This window comes from Scyliorhinus torazame, chromosome 3, assembly GCF_047496885.1.
Source record: "Scyliorhinus torazame isolate Kashiwa2021f chromosome 3, sScyTor2.1, whole genome shotgun sequence".
Taxonomy (NCBI): Eukaryota; Metazoa; Chordata; class Chondrichthyes; order Carcharhiniformes; family Scyliorhinidae; genus Scyliorhinus; species Scyliorhinus torazame.
In genome coordinates, this window is record NC_092709.1 from 263,294,665 (window position 1) to 263,315,338 (window position 20,674).

A 20,674-nucleotide genomic window follows, 5' to 3' on the forward strand; every position below is an offset into this window, starting at 1 on the left:
TACTTGCCACTTTTCAGCCCAAGAGTGGATATTGTCCAGATCTTGCAGCAGTGGACTGCTTCAGTGTCTGAGGAGTCACAAATGGTGCTGAACATTGTGCAGTCATCAGCAAACATCTCCATATCTGACCTTATGCTGGAAGGAAGGTTATTGATGAAGCAGCAGATGATGCTTGGACCTATGACACTATCCTGAGAAACTCCTACAGTGATGCCCCAGGACTGAGATGACTGACCTCCAGCAACCGCAATCATTTTCCTTTGTGCTAGGTATGACTCCAACCAGCAGAGTATTTTCCCCCTGATTCCCATTGACTCCAATTTTGCTAGGACTCCTTGATGCCAAACTTGATCAAATGCTACCTTGATATCAAGGGCAATCACTCTAACCTCACTTCTGGAGTTCAGCTCTTTTGTCTGTGTTTGAACCAAGGCTGTAATGAGGTCAAGAGCTGAGAGACTCCGGCGGAACCCGGTTATTGCTGAGTAAGTGCCGCTTGACAGCACTGTTGATGACCCCTTCCATTACTTTACTGATAAATGAGAGTAGGCTGATAGTGTGGTTTTTGGCTGGGTTGGATTTGTCCTGTTTCTTGTGTATAGGATACACGTGGGCAATTTTCCACATTGTCGGGTAGATGCCAGTGTTATAGCTGTACTGGAACAGCTTGGCTAGGGGTGCGGCACGTTCTGGAGCACAGGTCTACAGGACCTTTAGCGGAATTTTGTCAGGGTCCATAGCCTTCACAGTACCCAGAGCCTTCAGCTGTTTCTTAATATTACATGGGGTGAATCGAATTGGCTGAAGCCTGGCATCTGTGATGCTGGGGACCTCTGGAGGAGACCGAGATGGATCATCCACTCAGCACGTCTGGCTGAAGATTACTGTGAATGCCTTTTCTTTTACATAGATGTGCTGGACTCCTCCATCATTGACAATGGGGATATTTGTGGAGCCTCCTCCTCCAATTGTCAACTGGTTGAAATCCAAGAAGAAAACAACACAGACATTGCTCGTGGAACTTCATTGCCATCTCTGCTGTCTTAGGAGGGAATTTCCAAGCCATGCTTGATGCCTTCGCGGAAGCACATCGAAGAATAGGTCTCAGCTTTAACCTTAAGAAGACTTAGGTCCTTTACCAACCTGCCCAGGCCAATATCCAGTCTCTCCCTCCATCAAGATCAATGGAGAAACCCTACCAAACGTGGAACATTTCCCCTACCTGGGGAGTCACCTCTATCTAAGGCTGACATTGATGCGGAGATGAATGTCTTTGAAGGAGCCAAGAGCACCAAGAGCACAATATCAAGGTCATGATCATCCAAAATCAACTCTGCTGGGCCAGCCACGTGCTTGGATGTCAGAGTCGCGACTGCCGAAGCAAATTTTCTTCACCAGCTCAAGGAAATCTCCTGAACAAAAAAAGGACAAATGAAGTGCTCCAGAGACATCTTGAAATCTTGCCTCAAGAAATGCAACTCAGACGTCAATGCCTGGGAGACTCTTGCTCAGAAGAGACTGACTTGGGGATACTCCTGATTGAAGGTACACAATTCTTCAAGAACACCCGATTGCAAGAGAAAGCCCGGAAAAGGAGCCTGAGAAAGGAAGATCCGTGACCTAGAGTCCAAGGACCAATCCTACCTCCCTGCCAAGCATGCGGTTGGAGATGTGGCTCTAGGATCAGGCCACGCAAGGACCCACAGAACCCAAGACCGGTGACACGGAGTTTTTTTAGGTGGACAGTCATACTCGTTAGCTAATGATCGTCAAAGAAGAAGGAGAAGGATCTGCAGCAACACTGTTTCTCTATCTACCCTGTTTGTTGCCCTTAATATCTTGAAAACCTTGTTCAAATGATCACTTAACCTTCTAAAATACAACCCTAGTTATACAATCTCTTCTTGTAATTCAACCTTTGGAGTTCAGGGGCTGGATGTTTTGGCCACCGTGTTTCCTGCTGACAGCCCCACTACCATTCTGGCAAATTAACGCAGCACTCCCTCCAACACCAAGATATCCTTCCTAAGGTATCCAAAGCTGATCACAATAATCCAGATGTGGCCTAACCAGGGATTTGTATAGCTGAGATATGACATTTACTCCCTTGTATTAGAATAGGTCAATGCCATAAATAAGGAGAATGCCTGTAACAGCATTTGGGCCACTTGGATATTGCTCGAGGGGCACGGAGAAAAATATGCGATTGAAAGCCACTTGGGCTCAAAGCTGACAAGTCTGACTAAAAAGGTCGGGATAATGTGTAATTGATCCACTTTATCAACTGGGCCAACTGCTATCATCCAGACCATCACCACAGCCTGCAATGCCCCTGTGAGTCCCACTTTTTCTGCTCCATTGAATTGGTTAGTGACTTCTTGCTGCAGTCGGGCTTGCTCGATGTCAGGAGGTAGAAATAGGAGCTAATGCAGAACATCCGCCCAAACATTCCCCCACAAGAACTCTCACGATCCACTGGCCCTGAGGAAATTCAGTCTTACATCTTTAAATGAGTGATCTAACCAATATATGTATTATGTATCTGTAGGTGATACGATGGCTCTTATATTTGGGGTCTTGTTTGGATGTACTGCTTTGGCCTTTGTAATTTATGTGATAAAGCAAAGGAAAAGACAAAGGTGAGAATTACGAGAACACTTTTTATCTACTTAGAAATAAGTAGAAATCTGTATCAGCAACATAATAAGTTTTATCACACAATTGATTAACTTATTAGGGGAGCTTTACTTTTATTAATACAGAGTTGTACAATTGCACCAATCAAGCTGTGTGAAACTAAATCACAGAATCTCAAAGTGCAGAAGAGACCCTCCTGCCCATCGAGTCTGCACCGACACATGAAAAACACTTGACCTACCTACCTAATCCCATTTAATCTGCGCCTTGATTGATAAAGGCAAATGTCTCAATTGCATTTTTCACCATCTTATTAACTCTTCTGCCTTCAGAGATCTATGGACAAACATGCCAATGTGTCTTTGTTCCTCAGAACTTCCTAGTTTCACGCCGTTCATTAAATACTTCCTTGTCAAATTACTCCTACCAAAGTGTATCACCTCACATTTTTCAGGATTAAATTCCATCTGCCACTTTTCTGCCCATTTGACCATCCTGTCTATATCTTCCTGTAACCCAAGACCCTCAGCCTCACTGTTAACCACCCAGCCTATCTTTGTGTCATCCGCAAACTTACTGATCCTACCCCCACATAGTCATCTAAGTCATTTATATAAATGACGAATAATAGGGGACTCAGCACAGATCCCTGTTGTACGCCACTGGACACTGGCTTCCAGACACTAAAGCAGCCGTCTGTCCTACAGCTCAGCCAGCTTTGAATCCACCTTATCAAGTTCCCCTGTATTCCATGTGCATTAGCCTTCTTTATCAGTCTCCCATGTGGCACCCTGTCAAATGCTTTGCTGAAATCCATGTAAACTACATCAAATGCACTACCCTCATCTACACATTTAGTCATGTGCTCAAAAAATTCAATCCAATTTGTTAGGCATGACCACCCTCTGACAAAGCCATGCTGACTATTCCTGATCAAACCTTCCCTCTCCAAGTGGAGATAGATTCTCTCCTTCAGAATTTTCTCCATTAGTTTCCCCACCATTGACATGTAGTTAGTTCCCTGGCTGATCCCTACAGCCTTTCTTAAATAGTGAGACCACATTCACAGTTCTCCAGTCCTCTGGCACCTCTGCCGTGGCCAGAGAAGAATTAAAAATTTGGGTCAGGGCCCCTGCAATCTCCTCCCTCACCTCCCACAGCAACCTGGGACACAATTCGTCTGGACCTGGAGATTTCTCCACTTTTAAGCCTGCCAATACCTCCAATACCTTTATATTCTCTATGACAACTTGCTCAACAACCTCACAGTTTCTCTCCACCCGAGTTCCATATCTGCCTACTAATTCTCTTGGGTGAAGACAGATGTGGCACCACTCACAGATTCCCCCATTGGTCCCTAATGGGCCCTACATTTCCCTAGTTATTCTCTTTCCATACTTATAGAATAACTTGGGATTTCCCCTACTTTTACCAGCTAGAGATTTCTCATATCCCCTCGTAGCTCTCCTAATTGATTTCTTAAGTTCCATCCTGCACTTTCTGTACTCCACTAATGCCTCTCTTGATTTGCTCCCCTTGTACTTATTAAAAGCCTCTTACTTCCTTCTCATTGTATCCTGAATATCTCTGGTCATCCATGGTTCTCTGGGCTTGTTACTCTTTCCTATTACCCTAACAGTTGGGCCTGTTCCCTCCCCATTTTCTCTTTGGACCCCCCTGCCCCCCCCCCCCCCCCCCCCCCCACTGCTCTTCTGTAGGCTCCATCCTGGAGTCTTATTCACAACTACAGAAACACCTATCTATGCCCCTGGCTATGGGTTCCCCTGTGACTATTGCTCTTCTGCATTTGACCATCACTGTTGAACAACAGAGCCAGCCATGGTGCCACTGCTCTGGCCACTGCCGCTGTTTCCCCCCGATAGGGCACCTACCCCCAACAGTATCCAAATGTTATACTTGTTTTGAGAGGGTGACAGCCACGGGGGATTCCTGCACTGACTGCCTGCCCTTTTTAGCGATCACCCATCTGTCTGCCTGCATATTGGGTGTGCCCATGTCTCTATTACTCCTATCTATGATGCTTTCCGCCATCTGCATGCTCTTAAGTGCATCCAACTGCTGCTCCAACCGAACCACGCCATCTGTGAGGAGCTGCCATTGGGTACACTTCCTGCAGATTGGGTACACTTCCTGCAGATTCAGAATGCTGGAAGCGTCACGGACCTCCCACGTCTCACAGTTAGAGCACTGCACCCCGCTGACTGACATTTCTAGCACTAATTAATTAAGTCAAAATAAATAGCTATTAAATTTAGTATTAATTAATTAATTACGTTAAAATAAATACTTATTAAATTTAAGTTAAAATTAACTATATGGTACCTTGCGCTAGATTTCTACAAAAAATATTAAATGCTAAATGCACTAATCTCCAAGTTACTCCTCTACTTAGTTAATTACTCTAGTTTTTCACATTTAAAACTGATTCTCAATCAGCCCATCAGGTCACAACTTTACTGTGAGGTCACTTTTCAGTTTTTTTCCCCAGTCCCCGAAACCCAACAGGTAAGCTAGTTATACTTACTGTTCCGGAACTCTTCCTCCCTGAGTTCGCCCCAACTCCATTCCCTGCCGACTCGTTAGTTTAACTCAAATTTTCTATGGCCCTTCTTTGCTTGTTTTTGCTCAGAATAGGAGCCAGGGGAGTTGAGTTGACCAGAGGATACCCGATAATTTCACAGTCATAATTATTAAGAATATTTTTATATTCCAGATTTATTGGGTGAGATGATGCACATTGTTGGGCTGAGTTGGGTATAGACAAGACTGGTATGGGATGAGTTGTACCATACGGGTGCACAGTACTCAACTTATTTATTTACAGTTGAGTAAATAATGGCAAAAGCTGAGGTCCTTAAGGATTGAGCATCTGTACCCCTTGAAGAGTCAGCACGTTTGCTGAGGAGGTTTCAATATCCCTATGACCCTCCTTTAGTCCCAGTGTCAGGGTCCCGAAGCCTGCAGGAAAATATGTTGGTATTCTCCTCCATCCATGGAATTCTTTCTTTCCACCACAATAGAGGATTACCATTAAATTAAATAAACTAAGCATCTCACTGCAGCTACCCAGACATTCTCCCCTTTGTTTCTGAAGTAGAGGTAAGCTTCTTGGAAGGCGCTGCTGGTTCTTTCGTACCATCTACAAGGCACAAGTCAGGAGTGTAATGGAATAATCTCCACTTAACTGGATGGGTGCAGCTCCAACAACATTCAAGAATCTCAACACCATCCCGGACAAAAAAGCGGCCTTGGTTTGTACCCCTTCCACAAACATTCCATCCCTCCACCACCAATGAACAGTAGCAGCCGTGTGTACCATCTACAAGATTGCAGGAACTCACCAAATCTTCTTCAACAGCCCCTTTCAAGCCCACCACCACGAGCACCTAGCAGGACAGGGCAGCAGAATCATGGAACACCACCAGCTGGACTTTCCCCTCCATGCCACTCACCACTGGGTGGAAGACGTGGCTCTGTTTCTGCTGGGCTCATCTGTCTGGTCGCGATCGTTGGTCTTGAACTTGTCTGTCTGGTCGTTATGCTGCACTTGGGTTGGTATAGGCCGGATCCAAGAGAGACCGAGCACATGGCTGTGTCTCCTCTTATCCCTCTGGGATTTCACGCTCTTTGGGGCGGTCCTTAACTTGGACCCAATAATTCGACAGGCTTCAATCACTGCCTTCGATTTTGGCCAATAAAGGGGCGGGTGCCTTGATGGCTGGGCGTGTCCTTAGCAGTCATTGACCTTGGCTGTTTGGGCTCCCTGAGTAAAGGGAGTGGCACCGATTAGTCTGTATCTGTATCGGTTACCTGAGTACAGTTCTTTTGTTCTGGGGAAATGGGCCATTAGAATGCAAACGAGCGGGGGTTTCGATCGCGTCCAGCTATCTTAGTTGCAAATACACACACAAGCTCTGAGTCTGTCTGAGTCCTGGGTTGGCCATAATTCCCATGGTCCTTTGCAGGTTGCCATCTGAGATGGCTACACCATCACCTTCTCGCAGGCAATTAGGAATGGGCAATAAATTTTGACCAAGCCAGTGATGCCCACATCCCATCAACAAATATTTTTTTTAAAACAGGGTGAGTTCATTAGCCATGGTGCACAAATGGCCAGAGACATTTCTGTCCATTAGAGAAAGACAATGACTTGAGGTGGCACCACTCCACAAGTATGGGGCAAGGTGAGGAGGCAGGCCTCCATGAATTACCACAGCCAGAACCAGGGATTGATCCCATGCCATTCTGCATCATTCTCTAAATTTAGCCAATGAGCTAACTGACACCCACCTCAGCAGCAAGGGGGACGGGTGGTAGTGGCATAGTGGTATTGTCATTGGACCAGTAATCCAGAGAGCCAGGCTAATGCTCTGGCAACATGAATTCAAATCCGACCGCAGCAGATTCTGGATTTTAAAATCAACCAATAAATCTGGAATATAAAAATATTCTCAATAATTATGACCGTGAAATTATCGATTGTTCTAAAAACACATTTGGTTCACTAATGCCCTTTAGGGAAGGAAATACATAATACTAATCTTTATGAGTGTCACAAGTAGGCTTACATTAACGCTGCAATGAAGCCACTGTGAAAATCCCCTAGTCGCACTCGGAGGAAACCTACACAGAAGCGGGGAAAATGCGCAGACTCTGCACAGACAGTGACCCAAGACAGAAATCGAACCCGGATCCCTGACGCTGTGAAGCAACAGTGCTAACCACTGTGCTACTATGCCGCCCATAGAGAAACGTACATAGAAAATAGAAGCAGCAGGAGGCCATTCAGTCCTTCAAGTCTGCTCCGCCATTCATTATGATTATGGCTGATCATCAGGTTCAATACCCTGGCTCTGCCTTCCCCCCATATTCCTTGATCCCTTTAGCCCCAAGAGCTATATCTAATTCCTTTTTGAAATTACACAATATTCTGGCCTCAACTACTTTCTGTGGTAGTGAATTACAGATTCACCACTCTCTGGGGAAATAAATTACTCCTCACCTCTGTCCTTAAAGTTTTACCCCTTATCTTCAAACTATGACCCCCTAGTTCTGGAATCCCTCACCATCGGGAACATTCTTTCTGAATTTACCCTGCCTAGTCCTGTTAGAATTTTATACATTTCTATGAGATCCCTTCTCACTCTTCTAAACTCCAATGAATATAATCCGAACTGACGTCTCTCCTCATATGTCAGTCCACCATCCCAGGAATCAGCCTGGTAAACCTTCGCTGCACTCCCTCCATAGCAAGAACATCCTTCCTCAGATAAGGACAAAAAAAGTGCACACAATACTCCAGGCGTGGCCTCACCAATGCCCTATACAATTTCAGAAAAAACATTCCTATCCCTATATTCTCACGATGAAGGCTAACATACCATTTCCCTTCTTTACTGCCTGCTGTACTTGCACACTTACTTTCAGTGACTGATGCAAGAGGACACGAAAGTCTTGCTGAGTATACACCTCTCTCAATTTACATCCATTCAAATAATAATTTGCTCTCCTACTTTTGCTACCAAAGTGGATAACCTCACATTTATCCACATTGTACGGCATCTGGCATGCATATGCCCACTCACTCAGCCTGTCCAAATCTAGCTGAAGCATCTCTGCATCCTACTCACAGCTCACCCTCCCACCCAACTTTGTATCAGTTGCAAATATGGAGATAATGGGTGTGATCTTCCGGCTATGCTGCGCCAAAAAGCAGCTCGCCGCGGCGCAGAGTGCCGGTGAATGCCGGGGGACCTTGCTCCTGGGATCTACCCGGCTCGCAACGTCTCTCCAGATTCAACTCAATCTCGCGAGATGTTGCAAGGGGAATCCCGCCCACAATGGCGGGATCAGCTTTTGGCAAATCCGCATATTAGAGCGAGGCAGTAAACCTTACTCTAATGTGCGGATTCCCGAGATACCTGAGGCTTTGGGATTCAATCCCTTCGCTTCGGGGACCTCAGGTGAGCGCCGTTTAGTACTGGTCTTCACAAACAGGTACCAGATGAAATGGCACTCGTGGAGGTTACCAAAGGCATCAGAGGTCCCAGCAGCATGCCCTTCAGACAGGGTAGTGCCCTCGCACTGCTGGTGCCACCTGGGCACCATGGCAGTGCCAGCCTAGCACCACAGCAGTGCCACCTGGTTACCAACCTGGCACTGCCCAGGTGGCACTGCCAGGGTGCCAGGTTGGCACTGCCAAGCTGGCATTTTTTGCATGCAATCGGGCTGGGGCTGCCCACCATGGGCGTTAGTGGGTGTGGGCGTGGGCTGGGGGACTCTCCCATGTTGCGTTTGGGCTGGTTGTGGATTTTTTTTCTCTCACTATAACAGTGAGTTCCGGCGAGTGAAGCTACCTGTTTTAAAAAGCGGGGCTATGTGCGGCCTCGGCTGCGCGATCCCCATTTAGGTCTCTTATTCAAAGTGAGTTGCGTTGAATAGCCACGTATTTCTCGGCACTGCGTGTGCCGGGAAACAGACGGCTAAATGCACACTAGGAAACTTTGTTCCCTTTTGTGTAGATCACACCCAATACATTTAGTTACCTCGTCCAAATCATTAATATATAATATGAACAGTTGGGGTCCAGCACAGATCCTGCAGTACCCCACTAGTTACTGCCTGACAATCAGAAAAATACCTATTTGTTCCAACCTTTTGCTTTCTGTCTGCTAACCAGCTTTCTATCCATCTCAAGACACTACCTGCAATCCTATGTGCTTTAACTTTACAGAGTAATCTGCTATGGGTTGAAGAGTTATGGAGAATGGGAAGACTGTGGAGTTGATGCCAGGTTGAGATCAGCCATGATTGAATGGCAGAGCAGACTTGATATGCCAAATGGCCTCATTCTGCTCTTATATCTTTTGAACTTATAAACTTATGCTATGCAAGACCTTGTTGAAAGCTTTCTGAAAGTCTAAGTAAACCATATCCACCGTTTCGCCCTGGTCAACTCAACTAGTTACATAGAATCATCAAATCATAGAATACCTACAGTGCAGAAGGAAGACATCTTCAAAGAATTCTAGTAGATTTATCAAACATGATTTCCCTTTCATAAACTTTGTCTGATTATACCATTGCTTTCCAAATGCTGTGCTATGAAATCCTTGATAATGGACGCTAGCAACCTCCCTATTACTGATGTTAGGCTCACTGGTCTACAGTTCCCTGTTTTCTCTCTTTCTCCCTTTTTGAATAGCGGGGTTACATTCTCTACCCTCCAATCTGTAGGAAACATTCCAGTGTCCAAAGAATGTTGGAAAATAACCACCAATGGATCTATTATTTCTAGGGCCAATTCCTTAAGTACTCTGGGATGAAGATTATCCGACCTGGAGATTTATCTGCCTTCAATCCCATTAATTTCCCCAAAACCATTTATTTATTAATACGAATTTCCTTCAGTTCCTCACTGAAACTTGTGATCTTCAGAACTTCCGGTACATTAATCATGTCTTCCTTTGTGAAGTAGAGCAAAGTATGAATTTAGTTCCTCGGCCATTTTTTTGATGCCTGTTATGAATTCCCCTGTTTCTGATTGTAAGGGGCCTACATTAGTTTTTAGTCAATCTTTTCCTCTTTACACACTGAGAGAAAATTTTACAGTCAGTTTTTATGGTCCCCGTTAGTTTACTTTCATATTGTATTTCCCCCTCCTTAACCAATCCCTTGGTCTGCCTTTGCTGAATATTAAACTGTTCCCAATCCTCAGGACTATTGCTTTTGCTAATTTGTATGGCTCTTCTTTGAATCGAATACTATCTATAATTTCCCTTGTAAGCCACGGTTTGGCCACAGTTCCCTTTCTACTCTTGCGCCATATAGGAATAAACAACTTTTGGGGTTCTGCTCTCCTTACCTGGTTTGGTTGATGTGTGACTCCAGATTCACAGCAATGTGCTTGACTCTTAACATCCCTGTGAAAAAGCCTCAAAAGCTATTCAGTTCAAGGCAGTTAGGGATGGACAACATATGCTGGCCTTGTCGGCAATGCTCACATCCCATGAAAGAATAGAATAAAATAGGGTGAGAGCTTCCTGTCCCGCCGACAGCGCACCCCCACAGCGACTTGGCGAGGATTCGATGGGGAATGCCATTGACAGCAGCGGGACCAGAAGATCTTATTGCCGGCCAACATCAGGCCGCCTGCTGCCAAGAAACACGCCACATGAAGGCCAAAGAATCTCACCCAAAGTATTGTAATCACAGTGTAACATTTTTCTATAACCTAAATTCCAGGAACTAAGTCAGGCCAAAAGCAAAGCCTTTAATGTCACAGCTAGTAATTTTGAGACAAGGGGGAATGTGCAAACTCCACACAGACAGTGACCCAGAGCAGGGAACGAACCTGGGACCTCAGCGCCGTGAGGCAGCAGGGCTAACCCACTGTGCCACTGTGCTGCCAACATTCCTGATTTTGATATAGTTAGTATAATTATTCTCCTCCGGGCGAACATTCCTGATCTACTCGATTGTAGATTCACTCAAGCATCAGGTCAAATTGTTTTAAGTTATATGCCTGGAATTACATTTACCCTTCAGAACCCATTGACCAATCAGAATTACAATCCACCACTTTTACAATATAATGGAACTTTGCATCTGTCACAATTGCACGGCCACTCTTTCTTCAGTTCTACATAGTTAAAAAAAGTAAATGTAAATTATATTTGAACAATCATTAAACAATAGAGCTTCTTAAGACAGTGGATTGTTTGCCCTCACAATGATGTTTTTAACAGTAAACATTCATCATTCAGTTGAATCTAGCATAAGTTCAGATATTAAGGCCTGAATTTTCCCAACCCTGTGTTGGGGGGCCTGGAGATTATTGGAAACGGTGGAAATATGAGGGAGCCATGTCAGGGTGGCTGTCCAAACATTCTGGCCTCCGGGGAACTTTCCCAGGATTGGCTGCCCACTCCACCGAGACAAAAGGCAATTATCATTGTTAATACCAAAATTAGGAAGAATGTTGCAGCATCACCAGCATTTTGCTGGGAATAGAGTAGCCCTCCCGCCCCCGTGGCATATGGAAGCCGTCAACTGAATGGACGCAGCCTCCCTGCAGCAGGCCGAGGGATGCCTGAGGTAGGGGCTGCCTCCTCCAATGACAATCCTCGGCCACAGAAAAATACTTTTCACTGTACTTCGGTACATGTGACAATAAATCAAATCAAATCAATGCTGCAGGCAGGAAAATCAGTCCGCACGGTTTAATGTTTCCTCCCTGTGAGGAATCGAACCGGCTTTGGCCCTCATAATGGTTTTTCTCCATCCACAACACTGTTGTTGCCTAAAATGGATGCACCCCTGTGTTCCCTGTCCTGCCTCAGTAGCACTTGTTCCTCCCGGAACTCTCTCCCTAACAGTATTGTGGGTGTACCTACACCATATCCCTAGAATCCATAGACTAGAATCCCTACAGTGCAGAAGGAGGCCATTCAGCTCATTGAGTCTGCACCAACACTCTGAAAGAGCACCCCACCCAGGAAAACTCCGCCAGCCTATCTCTGTTACCCTACCTAACCTGCACATCTTTGGACACCAAGGAGAAATTTAGCATTGCCAATCCATTTAACCTGCACATCTCTGGACTGTGGTGGTTCAAGAAGGCGGGTCACCAATTCTGCAATAAATGCTGGCCTGGCCAGCGACGCCCACATCCCCTGAAAGAATTAATTTTAAAAACTGCTGAGGCTCCAGTTCTGCTTCTGATTCGACCTAAGGCATCTGGAGCCTGCTCACCATCCTTAATGAGACGGTGAATGTGGAGCTGGCCAATTAGGTGACCACGTCCCAGAAGATTGCATTGCAGATCTTGCTCTGGCAAGTTCGGGCTCAGGATCCTGATTTGATCTCAATGCCAGTGTTTTGAAATCCACGTCACAATGAAACCCTAACCCAGCTGAGGGAATTGAGCTTATTGTGCAATGCTGCCACTAGGGGGAGATGCAGTCTGGCGACCACGCACTTCCCTCACTGAGAGGGAATGCAATCCAAAAGCCAGGTAACGTGTTGCTGAAGATTAGCGGGGCCACTAGATCAGCCAGGTTGTATCTCTGCCAGATATAGTGTACAATACCTCAAAGCTGGATAAGTAAGATCCGCAGGAATGCTTTGTGCCCAGTTGCTGATTTGAAGCGAGCAGCCGTTCTCAGGCTGTAGTCCTACCCAGCGCTTGACCAACATTTTTGAATCAGTTGAACTCCAAACATTGAGCAGGTAAAAACAGGCTCAAGATGCTTGTGAAGAGCACACATGCTGGGCCTAGGAGAATGGAGGGGTGGGCAATCAGGCCAAGGAGGTTGAGGTTGATCGTAAGATTTAAAACTTAATTTTCATGACCTGCTTCCTTGTTCACTTATTTCCCCATCCGTTTCCTCTGCTCCTCTTTTGGTGATGAGTACAGTTCCACGGATACTGGTTCCTTGGCCAAGGAGAACTATTCACATCAGAGTCTTGAAAGTGAATGTCAACAGGCTTTTAATACATAGAGGGCACCGCAGCCAATCATGTTCATATTCCCACACAACATCCATAGAGTGAGCAGAAACAAGATCTTTGCTGATTTTTCTTTTCCTTTCTTAGCGCAGAGGCATAGAAACTAATTGATTTATAAGTCTAATTCCATTTTAGAAGCTTGGTTTAGAAGTAAGAGTCTTCTGATCTCATATCTTAGTAATACACCAGGCCATTAATACATAGTTCCTTTAATACAACATCCATAAATGCATATAATTAGTTTTCTTCTTTTATGGAGTGTGGGCATTCTTGGAAAATCCAGTATTTGTTGCCCATCCCTAAGTGCTACAACTGAGTGACTTGCAATGCTGTTCCAGAGGGAAGTTAAGAGTTAACCACATTGCTCAGGTTCTGGACTTACATGTGGGTCATAACAGGTAAGGTTTCCATCCCTCAAGGGATTTAATGAACCAGATGGGTTTTAATAATAATCGATGATAGTTTCATGGTCACCAGTGCTGAGATGAGCTTTATACTCCAAATCTATTAATTAATTGCATTTAAATTCCACCAGCTGCTACGATGGCATTTAAATCCATGTTCACAGGGGCCGAGATTGCTAGGCCAGTGATATTGCCACAATTTCTCCTTTCTGTTAGAAGCATTTCTTACGAAAGAGCAAGAGCAACAAAATTAAACTTTTGCACTCGTGATTTGACCATAAACCAGATTTTCAATTGGGTGAACCCGTGTTCCTTGTAAAAAAAAAACAAATTTCCTCTTTCTGATTCCCGTCACAGCAACTTTTCACTTCCTAATACAAACTCGACTCTTCTTTCCTCTACTCTTCTAGATCAAGCACTGAGAGAGGGCAGAAGGTAATTTATAAACCTGCTGCTACAATGGAGGCATGAGATCGCAGCAAATAAATTTTCCCAGTTGGAAATCTGGGATTGAGCATGGGCATTGGAGCAGAAGAATCCTCGAGAACAAATGACCTGTTTATTATCCACCGTCTACAGAACTTCAGATGTATCTCGATGCAGTTTGAATCTGCTTCTGAATAACAATTATTCTGTGCAGTATCAGTAAAAAGTAACTCTTTAATAAATATTGCATTGTAACGTGTGATCTGAGCACAATGTTGAATGAAAAAGTGGTATCTAAAAGATAGAGCAGCGTCGGAAAGTAGAGTGAAGCAATCCCACTGAGATTATTGATTTTTCGGGTGCCAGAAGGATGGTAAACAATTTTGATCAGTTGTATAAAAGTTAACTTTAAATGAATTATTGAATGTTTATGTTTTTTTTCTACATTAAATATCAGGTTATGTAACATAATCTGCTGTACCATATGACACAGGATATCACGCACACAAATTGGTGGGGGTGGGGAAAGGAATATTGTTGAAGAGCGCTTGGGCATATTTACTGATCATGAGTAAACAAGTGGGCTCTTATATAATCTGCCCAGCGGCGAAGTATAATTTTGTGACAGGGAGGAAAAGGAAATATATTTGCACTTCTTAGTTTTGAACTGATATTGTCCCAAGCAGCATAAAGTCTACTAACCTACACTGGAAGAAGTGGCAGGATGAAATAGAGAGATCTTTTTAAAATGACAGCAGTTACATCTCAGTTACGGTCTAAAATGAGGCAATGTCTATGGAGTAAAGGAAATCTACAATCACAAATCAGGAGAGAAGACACTGTCCCCAGGGTACTAATACGACAACTTGCATTGATAAAGCGCCATCAAAGACAAAACGCCCACGGGCCTTCTCACTTTCAAATAGACAGAGAAATAGACTCCAAGGGGAGAAAGTTTAGAAGTGTTGATCACAGGCCTGATCATAAAAATGAGCTTATAAAGGGAGAGGGAAAGTGGCGTAATTAATTATTTAAGGGAGGGAGTTCTAGGTTTTTTTTTAGTTCATTTATGGCTTGGGGTGTTAATGGCAAGACCAATATTTATTGTCCATCCCTATTTATGTTTGATAAGTTGATAGTAAGTGAACTTCAAAAAGCATGATAGTCTGTATAGTATAGGGAAGGAATTTCAGGCATTTGACACAGTGACAAGAAAGGAACAAAGACATAGCTCCAAGTCAGGGTGATACATGACACAAATGGGAATTTGGTGCTTCCTTGTCTTTCAAGGTGGCGGAGGTCATGGGTTTGTAATGTACTATTGAAGAAGGCTTGACAAGTTGTTGCAGTGCATCTTGTAGATGGGGCACACTGATGCCACTGTGGAGAGAGTGAATGGGGTGTCAATCACGTTGGCTGCTTTGTTCCGGTTGGTGTTGAGCTTCTTGAATGTTGTGGGAGCTGCACTGATCCAGGCAAGTGGAGAATATTCCATCACACTCCTGACTTGTGCCTTGTCGATGGTGGACAGGCTTTGGTTGGTCAGGAGGTGAGTTACTCGCTGTTTCTGGTTAATGATATTGATAGTGGGGGATTCAGAGATGGTCATGGCATTGAATATCATGGGGATGATGGGGAGTGGGGGGCGTTACATTCCCTCTTGTTGGAGATGGCCATTGCCTGGCACTTCCATAGAATCCCTACAGTGTAGAAGAGGCATTTGGCCCATCAAGTCTGCACCAATCCTCCGAAAGAACACCCTATCCAGGCCCACTCCCCTGCCCAATCCCTGTAACTCCGCGCATTGATCATGGCCAATCCACCTAACATGCACACCTTTGGACTGTGGGAGGAAATCAGAAAACCCAGAGGAAACCCACGTAGACATGGGGAGAATGTGCAAACTCCATGCAGACACTCACCCACAGCCAGAATCGAACCCGGGTCCCTGGCGCTGTGAGGCAGCAGTGTCACCATTATGCCACCACTTGTGCGGTGCGAATGTTACTTTCCTCTGAATTTTGTACAGGTCCTTTTGCAAGCAGGCACGCACCTTCTTCAGTATGAGGAGTTGTGAACAGAACTATGCAATTGGCAGAGAACATCTCTTCTGACCTTATATTGTAGTCATTGATGAATCAGCAGAAGCTGGTTGGGCCTAGGACACTCCCATGAGAAATTGCTGCAGTGATGACTTGGGGCTGAGTTTATTGTCCTCCAGCAACCACAATCATCTTCCTTTGTGCCAGGCATGACTCCAACAAGTGGAGAGCTTTTCCCTTTTATTCCCATTGACTCCAGTTTTTCTAGGGGTCTTTGATGCCACATTCAGTTAGATGCTGCCTTGATATCAAGGGCAGTTGTATTATCATAGAATCACTACAGTGCAGAAGTAGGCCATTTAGCCCATCGCGTCTGCACTGACCCTCTGAAGGAGCACACTACGTAAACCCAATCCAATTCCTCACCCTATCCCCGTAATCCCACCTAGGGGCAATTTAGCATACCTGCACATATTTGGACTGTGGGAGGAAACTCATGCAGACACGGGAAGAATGTGCAACTCCACACAGACAGTCGCCCGAGGTCAGAATCGAACCCGGGTCCCTGGTGCTGTGAGGCAGCAGTGCTAACCACTGTGCCGCCGTGCCACCCCAGTTTTCCTCACTTCAGAAATTCATGCCTTTTGCCTGAGATTACAATGCGATCCTGAGTTGAGTGTGCCAAGGTGGCTCAAGGCCCAGCCACGAGTAGATGTGAAAAAGGGAGAGGGGAACCTGCAAAAGACCCGAGTCAGATTGACAAGTAGGTAATGGTGAACACAAGGCTGGAGGAGCTTGTAAAGTTAAGGTGAGAAACGGTGAGGATAGATTGGGATAAGGAGTTTCATATATATGGGCGACAGGAAGCCAAGGATAAGGGTGGTTCGCTGAATTAGGAGCAGCTAGAATTAATTATGCTTCTTCCTCAATCTGCTACCTGACATGGATGTTGAGGGACATTTTAAAGGAATTATTTCTGAGCGCTACTTCAAAATTGAACAAACAAATGGCTCAACCTTTCAGGATAAATGGTTCATTCCAAAATTAGTGATTGTGGATGAATAATGCAATCAACTAATAAGGCTATTCTTCCTGAAATGTGTCCTAAAGTAATTCATTTTACATTTGCTTCAAATCATATGGATATCCAGATGATCAGGTTAGAAAATAAATTTCATATTGAGCTGAATGTTAACCTGGACGATGGCATGGATTTGGGAAAGGCTGTGGGGGAAGGCAGGGGTTAAGAACCAGGACAAATGGCAGTGAATCAGGAACCCAGGCCTGCAGTGTTTAACTTAAATGCATTAGGCTGTGACCACACCATTTCCTGAGAGCATATTGCACATTATCATATGATTGGAAAGGATTTAAAAAATATATTTTTACTCTCCTTTTTCACATTTTCTCCCAAATTTATACCCACCAACAATAACAATAATCAGTAACAAATATGTCAATCCCCATATCAATAACAACGATCCCATCCTCCCACCAAACCCCAAACATTAGCCCGCATGTTCTCATCAACAAATGACAAAAAGGAATCAGGAATCACCCATAGTCGTCATTAACACACACAGACCCCTCCTCCCAACTCTCCCACCCGCCCCAACTAATGTTCGATGTTATTCAGTTCTTGAAAGTGCATAATGAATAATGCCCATGAATTGTAGAACCCCTCCATCCTTCCCCTCAGTTCAAACTTAATCTTCTCAAGATTCAAGAATTCCAACAGGCCCCCCCGCCACGCCAAGGCACAGGGTGGAGAGGTTGCTCTCCAACCTATCAGGATCCGCCTTGGGGCGATCAACTAGGCAAAGGCTACAACATCTGCCTCCGCACCCGTTTCCAACCCTGGCTGGTCCGACACCCCGAATATGGCCTCCCGGGGGCCGGGTCCAGTTTCATGTGCACTTTAGAAATTACCCTAAAACCCTCCTTCCTGTAATCCTCCAGCTTTGAACAGGACCAAAACATATGAACGTGATAGCACCCCCCCCCCCCCGCAACGTTCACACACATCTTCTACTCCTTCAAAGAATCGGCTCATCCTCGCCCTCGTGAGGTGTGCTCTAAATACCACCTTCAGCTGTATCAGCCCCAACCTCGCGCACAAGGTGACGGAGTTCACTCTCCAGAGCACCTCACACCAGAACCCCTCCTCCATATCCTCTCCCAACTCTTCCTCCCACTTTGCTTTGATCCCTTCCAGTGGTGCCTTCTCCTCTTCCAAAATAGCCCCGTATACCACTGACACTACCCCCTTCTCCAGTCCCCCTGTCATCAGCAATGATTGGAATGGATGGTGGTGCATGTCCCTGGTGACTCTCGCCATGGAAGAAGGCAGCACCTTGGTGGTCTACAATATCACTCCTCCCCTCCTGCTTTGGATGGGCTCCTTCAATCTCTCTGTAATTGCGGTGAGTGCAGTTTGAAGATCCGACAAATCTAACTGCCTTTGACATCAAGGCAGCATCTGACTGAGTGTGGCATCAAGGATCCTGCAAAAAACAGGAGTCAATGGGAATCAAAGGGGGAAAACGCTCCATAGGTTGGAGTCATACTTAGCACAAAGGAAGATGGTTTTGGTTTTTGGAAGCCAATAAACTGAGCCCCAGGCTATTACTGCAAGTGTTCCCGGTAATGTCCTGGGCCCAACCATTTTCTGCTGATTCACCAATGACTCCAATATAAGGTCAGAAGTGGAAATGTTTGCTACACATTAGTACTGTATCGACACTCCCAGGGCACAGTGCCTGTACCGAGCTGAGCAGAGTTTGGAGAGGTCTGCGCTCTCAAACTTAGACTCTCCACTGCTGTCTCTGTCTCCTTTGGTGGTAATATATCGGTTCTTTGCCTTTTGATCCAGAATGGTTCATTCAGTTGATGACAAAGAAACCACCAATCTTTAGATTGAATCAAAACTAATTTATTGAATAACGATAAATTAAATGACGTTCGCACACACTACTGAGCTATAACTAGTAATAAAGTAATGTGAATCTGTCTAGCAGTAAACTATAATCTAGTACACACTGATGATATCCTGGTGTTAACTTTCTCTAATCTAAACTACTCTTCGTGCTGTTCTCAGTCTGTCTCCCTTGCTAGTTCTATCCAGCATTCCCTGAGGTGTGATAGTTATACTAAGAACTGGTGGTGCCCTCTAGTGTTTGAATTACACTGAGATGTAATAATTAACCCTTCACTAGCTTGCCTATATATATATATATACCATTACAAGTGTTGTGAGTATTTTTTATTTCATTGTCATCGGACAGCTGGGAGCTCCCTGCATACCATCTTTGACAGCCAAGGCCTGCACTGCACAAACTCCACTCATCTCCAGTGTGTTCTCCTCTGCAGTTATGAGCTGTGTTCTGTAGAGCACCCCCCCCCCCCCTCAACCCGTTCCTACGATCTGCCTGTCCTGGTGTTCTGCGTTCTCTTCTGCTGAGAGGCTAAAGAGAGACATATGAGTGAGTGTAACAGCATGTGCTCATCCAATGGATAGAGTTAGTGACGTTGACCAAGACATTGCTTTGAGATGAGAGTTAGTGGTGGATGTACAGATGAGGAAGTACACAGACAGAGAGGGCTAGGAACACTTGCAAGGTAAATGGGTAAGAGCAATGGTGATGGAGTAGCTTGAAAAGACAGAGTGAGGGATGTGGGGCCGTGCACACAGCAGGATGTAGCTGAATATGCCAGCTGTACCCACCTTTAATATTTCAGGTTGATGACCTTTCACCAGAACGGCCTGACAAAAGGCCATTACAAAAGCAAAATTCTACAGGTTCTGGAAATCTAAAATAAATTTCCATTTATTTTAGATTTCCAGCACCTGTAGAATTTTGCTTTTGTAATGGCCTTCACGTTTCCCAATTGATATTGGACCCATCCCCCAGTCCATTACTAATAATGATCAGGCAGAGTTCATCCACTTCACCAAAATAAGATATAACAATTTAATTAAAATAATTTGCTAGATTAGCAGGCAAAAATAGAAGCAATTAGTTTGATTTCCACTGTTTTTCAAGGTAATTTTACATTGTGGTACAATAGAACATGGAATTTTGCAGTGGCTCTCCTGATTGTTTTCTACGACTAGATAAATGGAGTTGATACAATTCAACCATATTGCCATTGAATGGTGGAACAAATCTGAGGGTCTGAATGGCCTATTCTTGGAGGAATAAATGTTAATGGGCACTCACTTGTTCTTTTACAGGTTTTGTTTACTGTATTTGATAAGTGTGCCCAGGAAGGTTCTTTGGAACAACATGTGGATAGTCCAACTAGAGAGGGGATATACTGGACCTAGTACTAGGGAACGAGCCCAGCCAGGTCATCAAAGTTGCAGTGGGAGAACGTGTGGCGAACAGGGACCACAATTCCATAAGCTTTCGGGTACTCATGGAAAAGAACGAGTGTTGTCCTAGGGTTAAGGTGCTAACTTGGGGGAAGGCTAACTACGACCAAATTAGACAGGATTCATCATAGAATTTACAGTGCAGAAGGAGGCCATTTGGCCCATCGAGTCTGCACCGGCCCTTGGGAAGAGCACCCTACTTAAGCCCACGCCGCCACCTTATCCCCGTAACCCAGTAACCCCAGCTAACCCTTTTTGGA

At 44.9% G+C, this 20,674-nt stretch overlaps 1 protein-coding gene across 5 annotated transcripts in view; it reads left to right on the forward strand.

The window, feature by feature from the left end:
• ca9 (carbonic anhydrase IX) overlaps positions 1-20,674 on the forward strand; it is a 259,496-nt gene that overhangs the window by 199,971 nt on the left and 38,851 nt on the right. For 4 of the 5 annotated variants that reach the window (XM_072497192.1, XM_072497189.1, XM_072497190.1 and 1 more), the window contains exons 11-12: positions 2,549-2,639; positions 13,982-14,414. The exons of the other annotated variant lie outside the window; for it this stretch is intronic. In XM_072497192.1, the coding sequence (XP_072353293.1) occupies positions 2,549-2,639; positions 13,982-14,042 (152 nt within the window). In that variant the 3' untranslated portion in view covers positions 14,043-14,414. Of the gene's footprint in view, positions 1-2,548; positions 2,640-13,981; positions 14,415-20,674 lie in introns of those variants that run through there. 5 annotated transcript variants of the gene reach the window in all.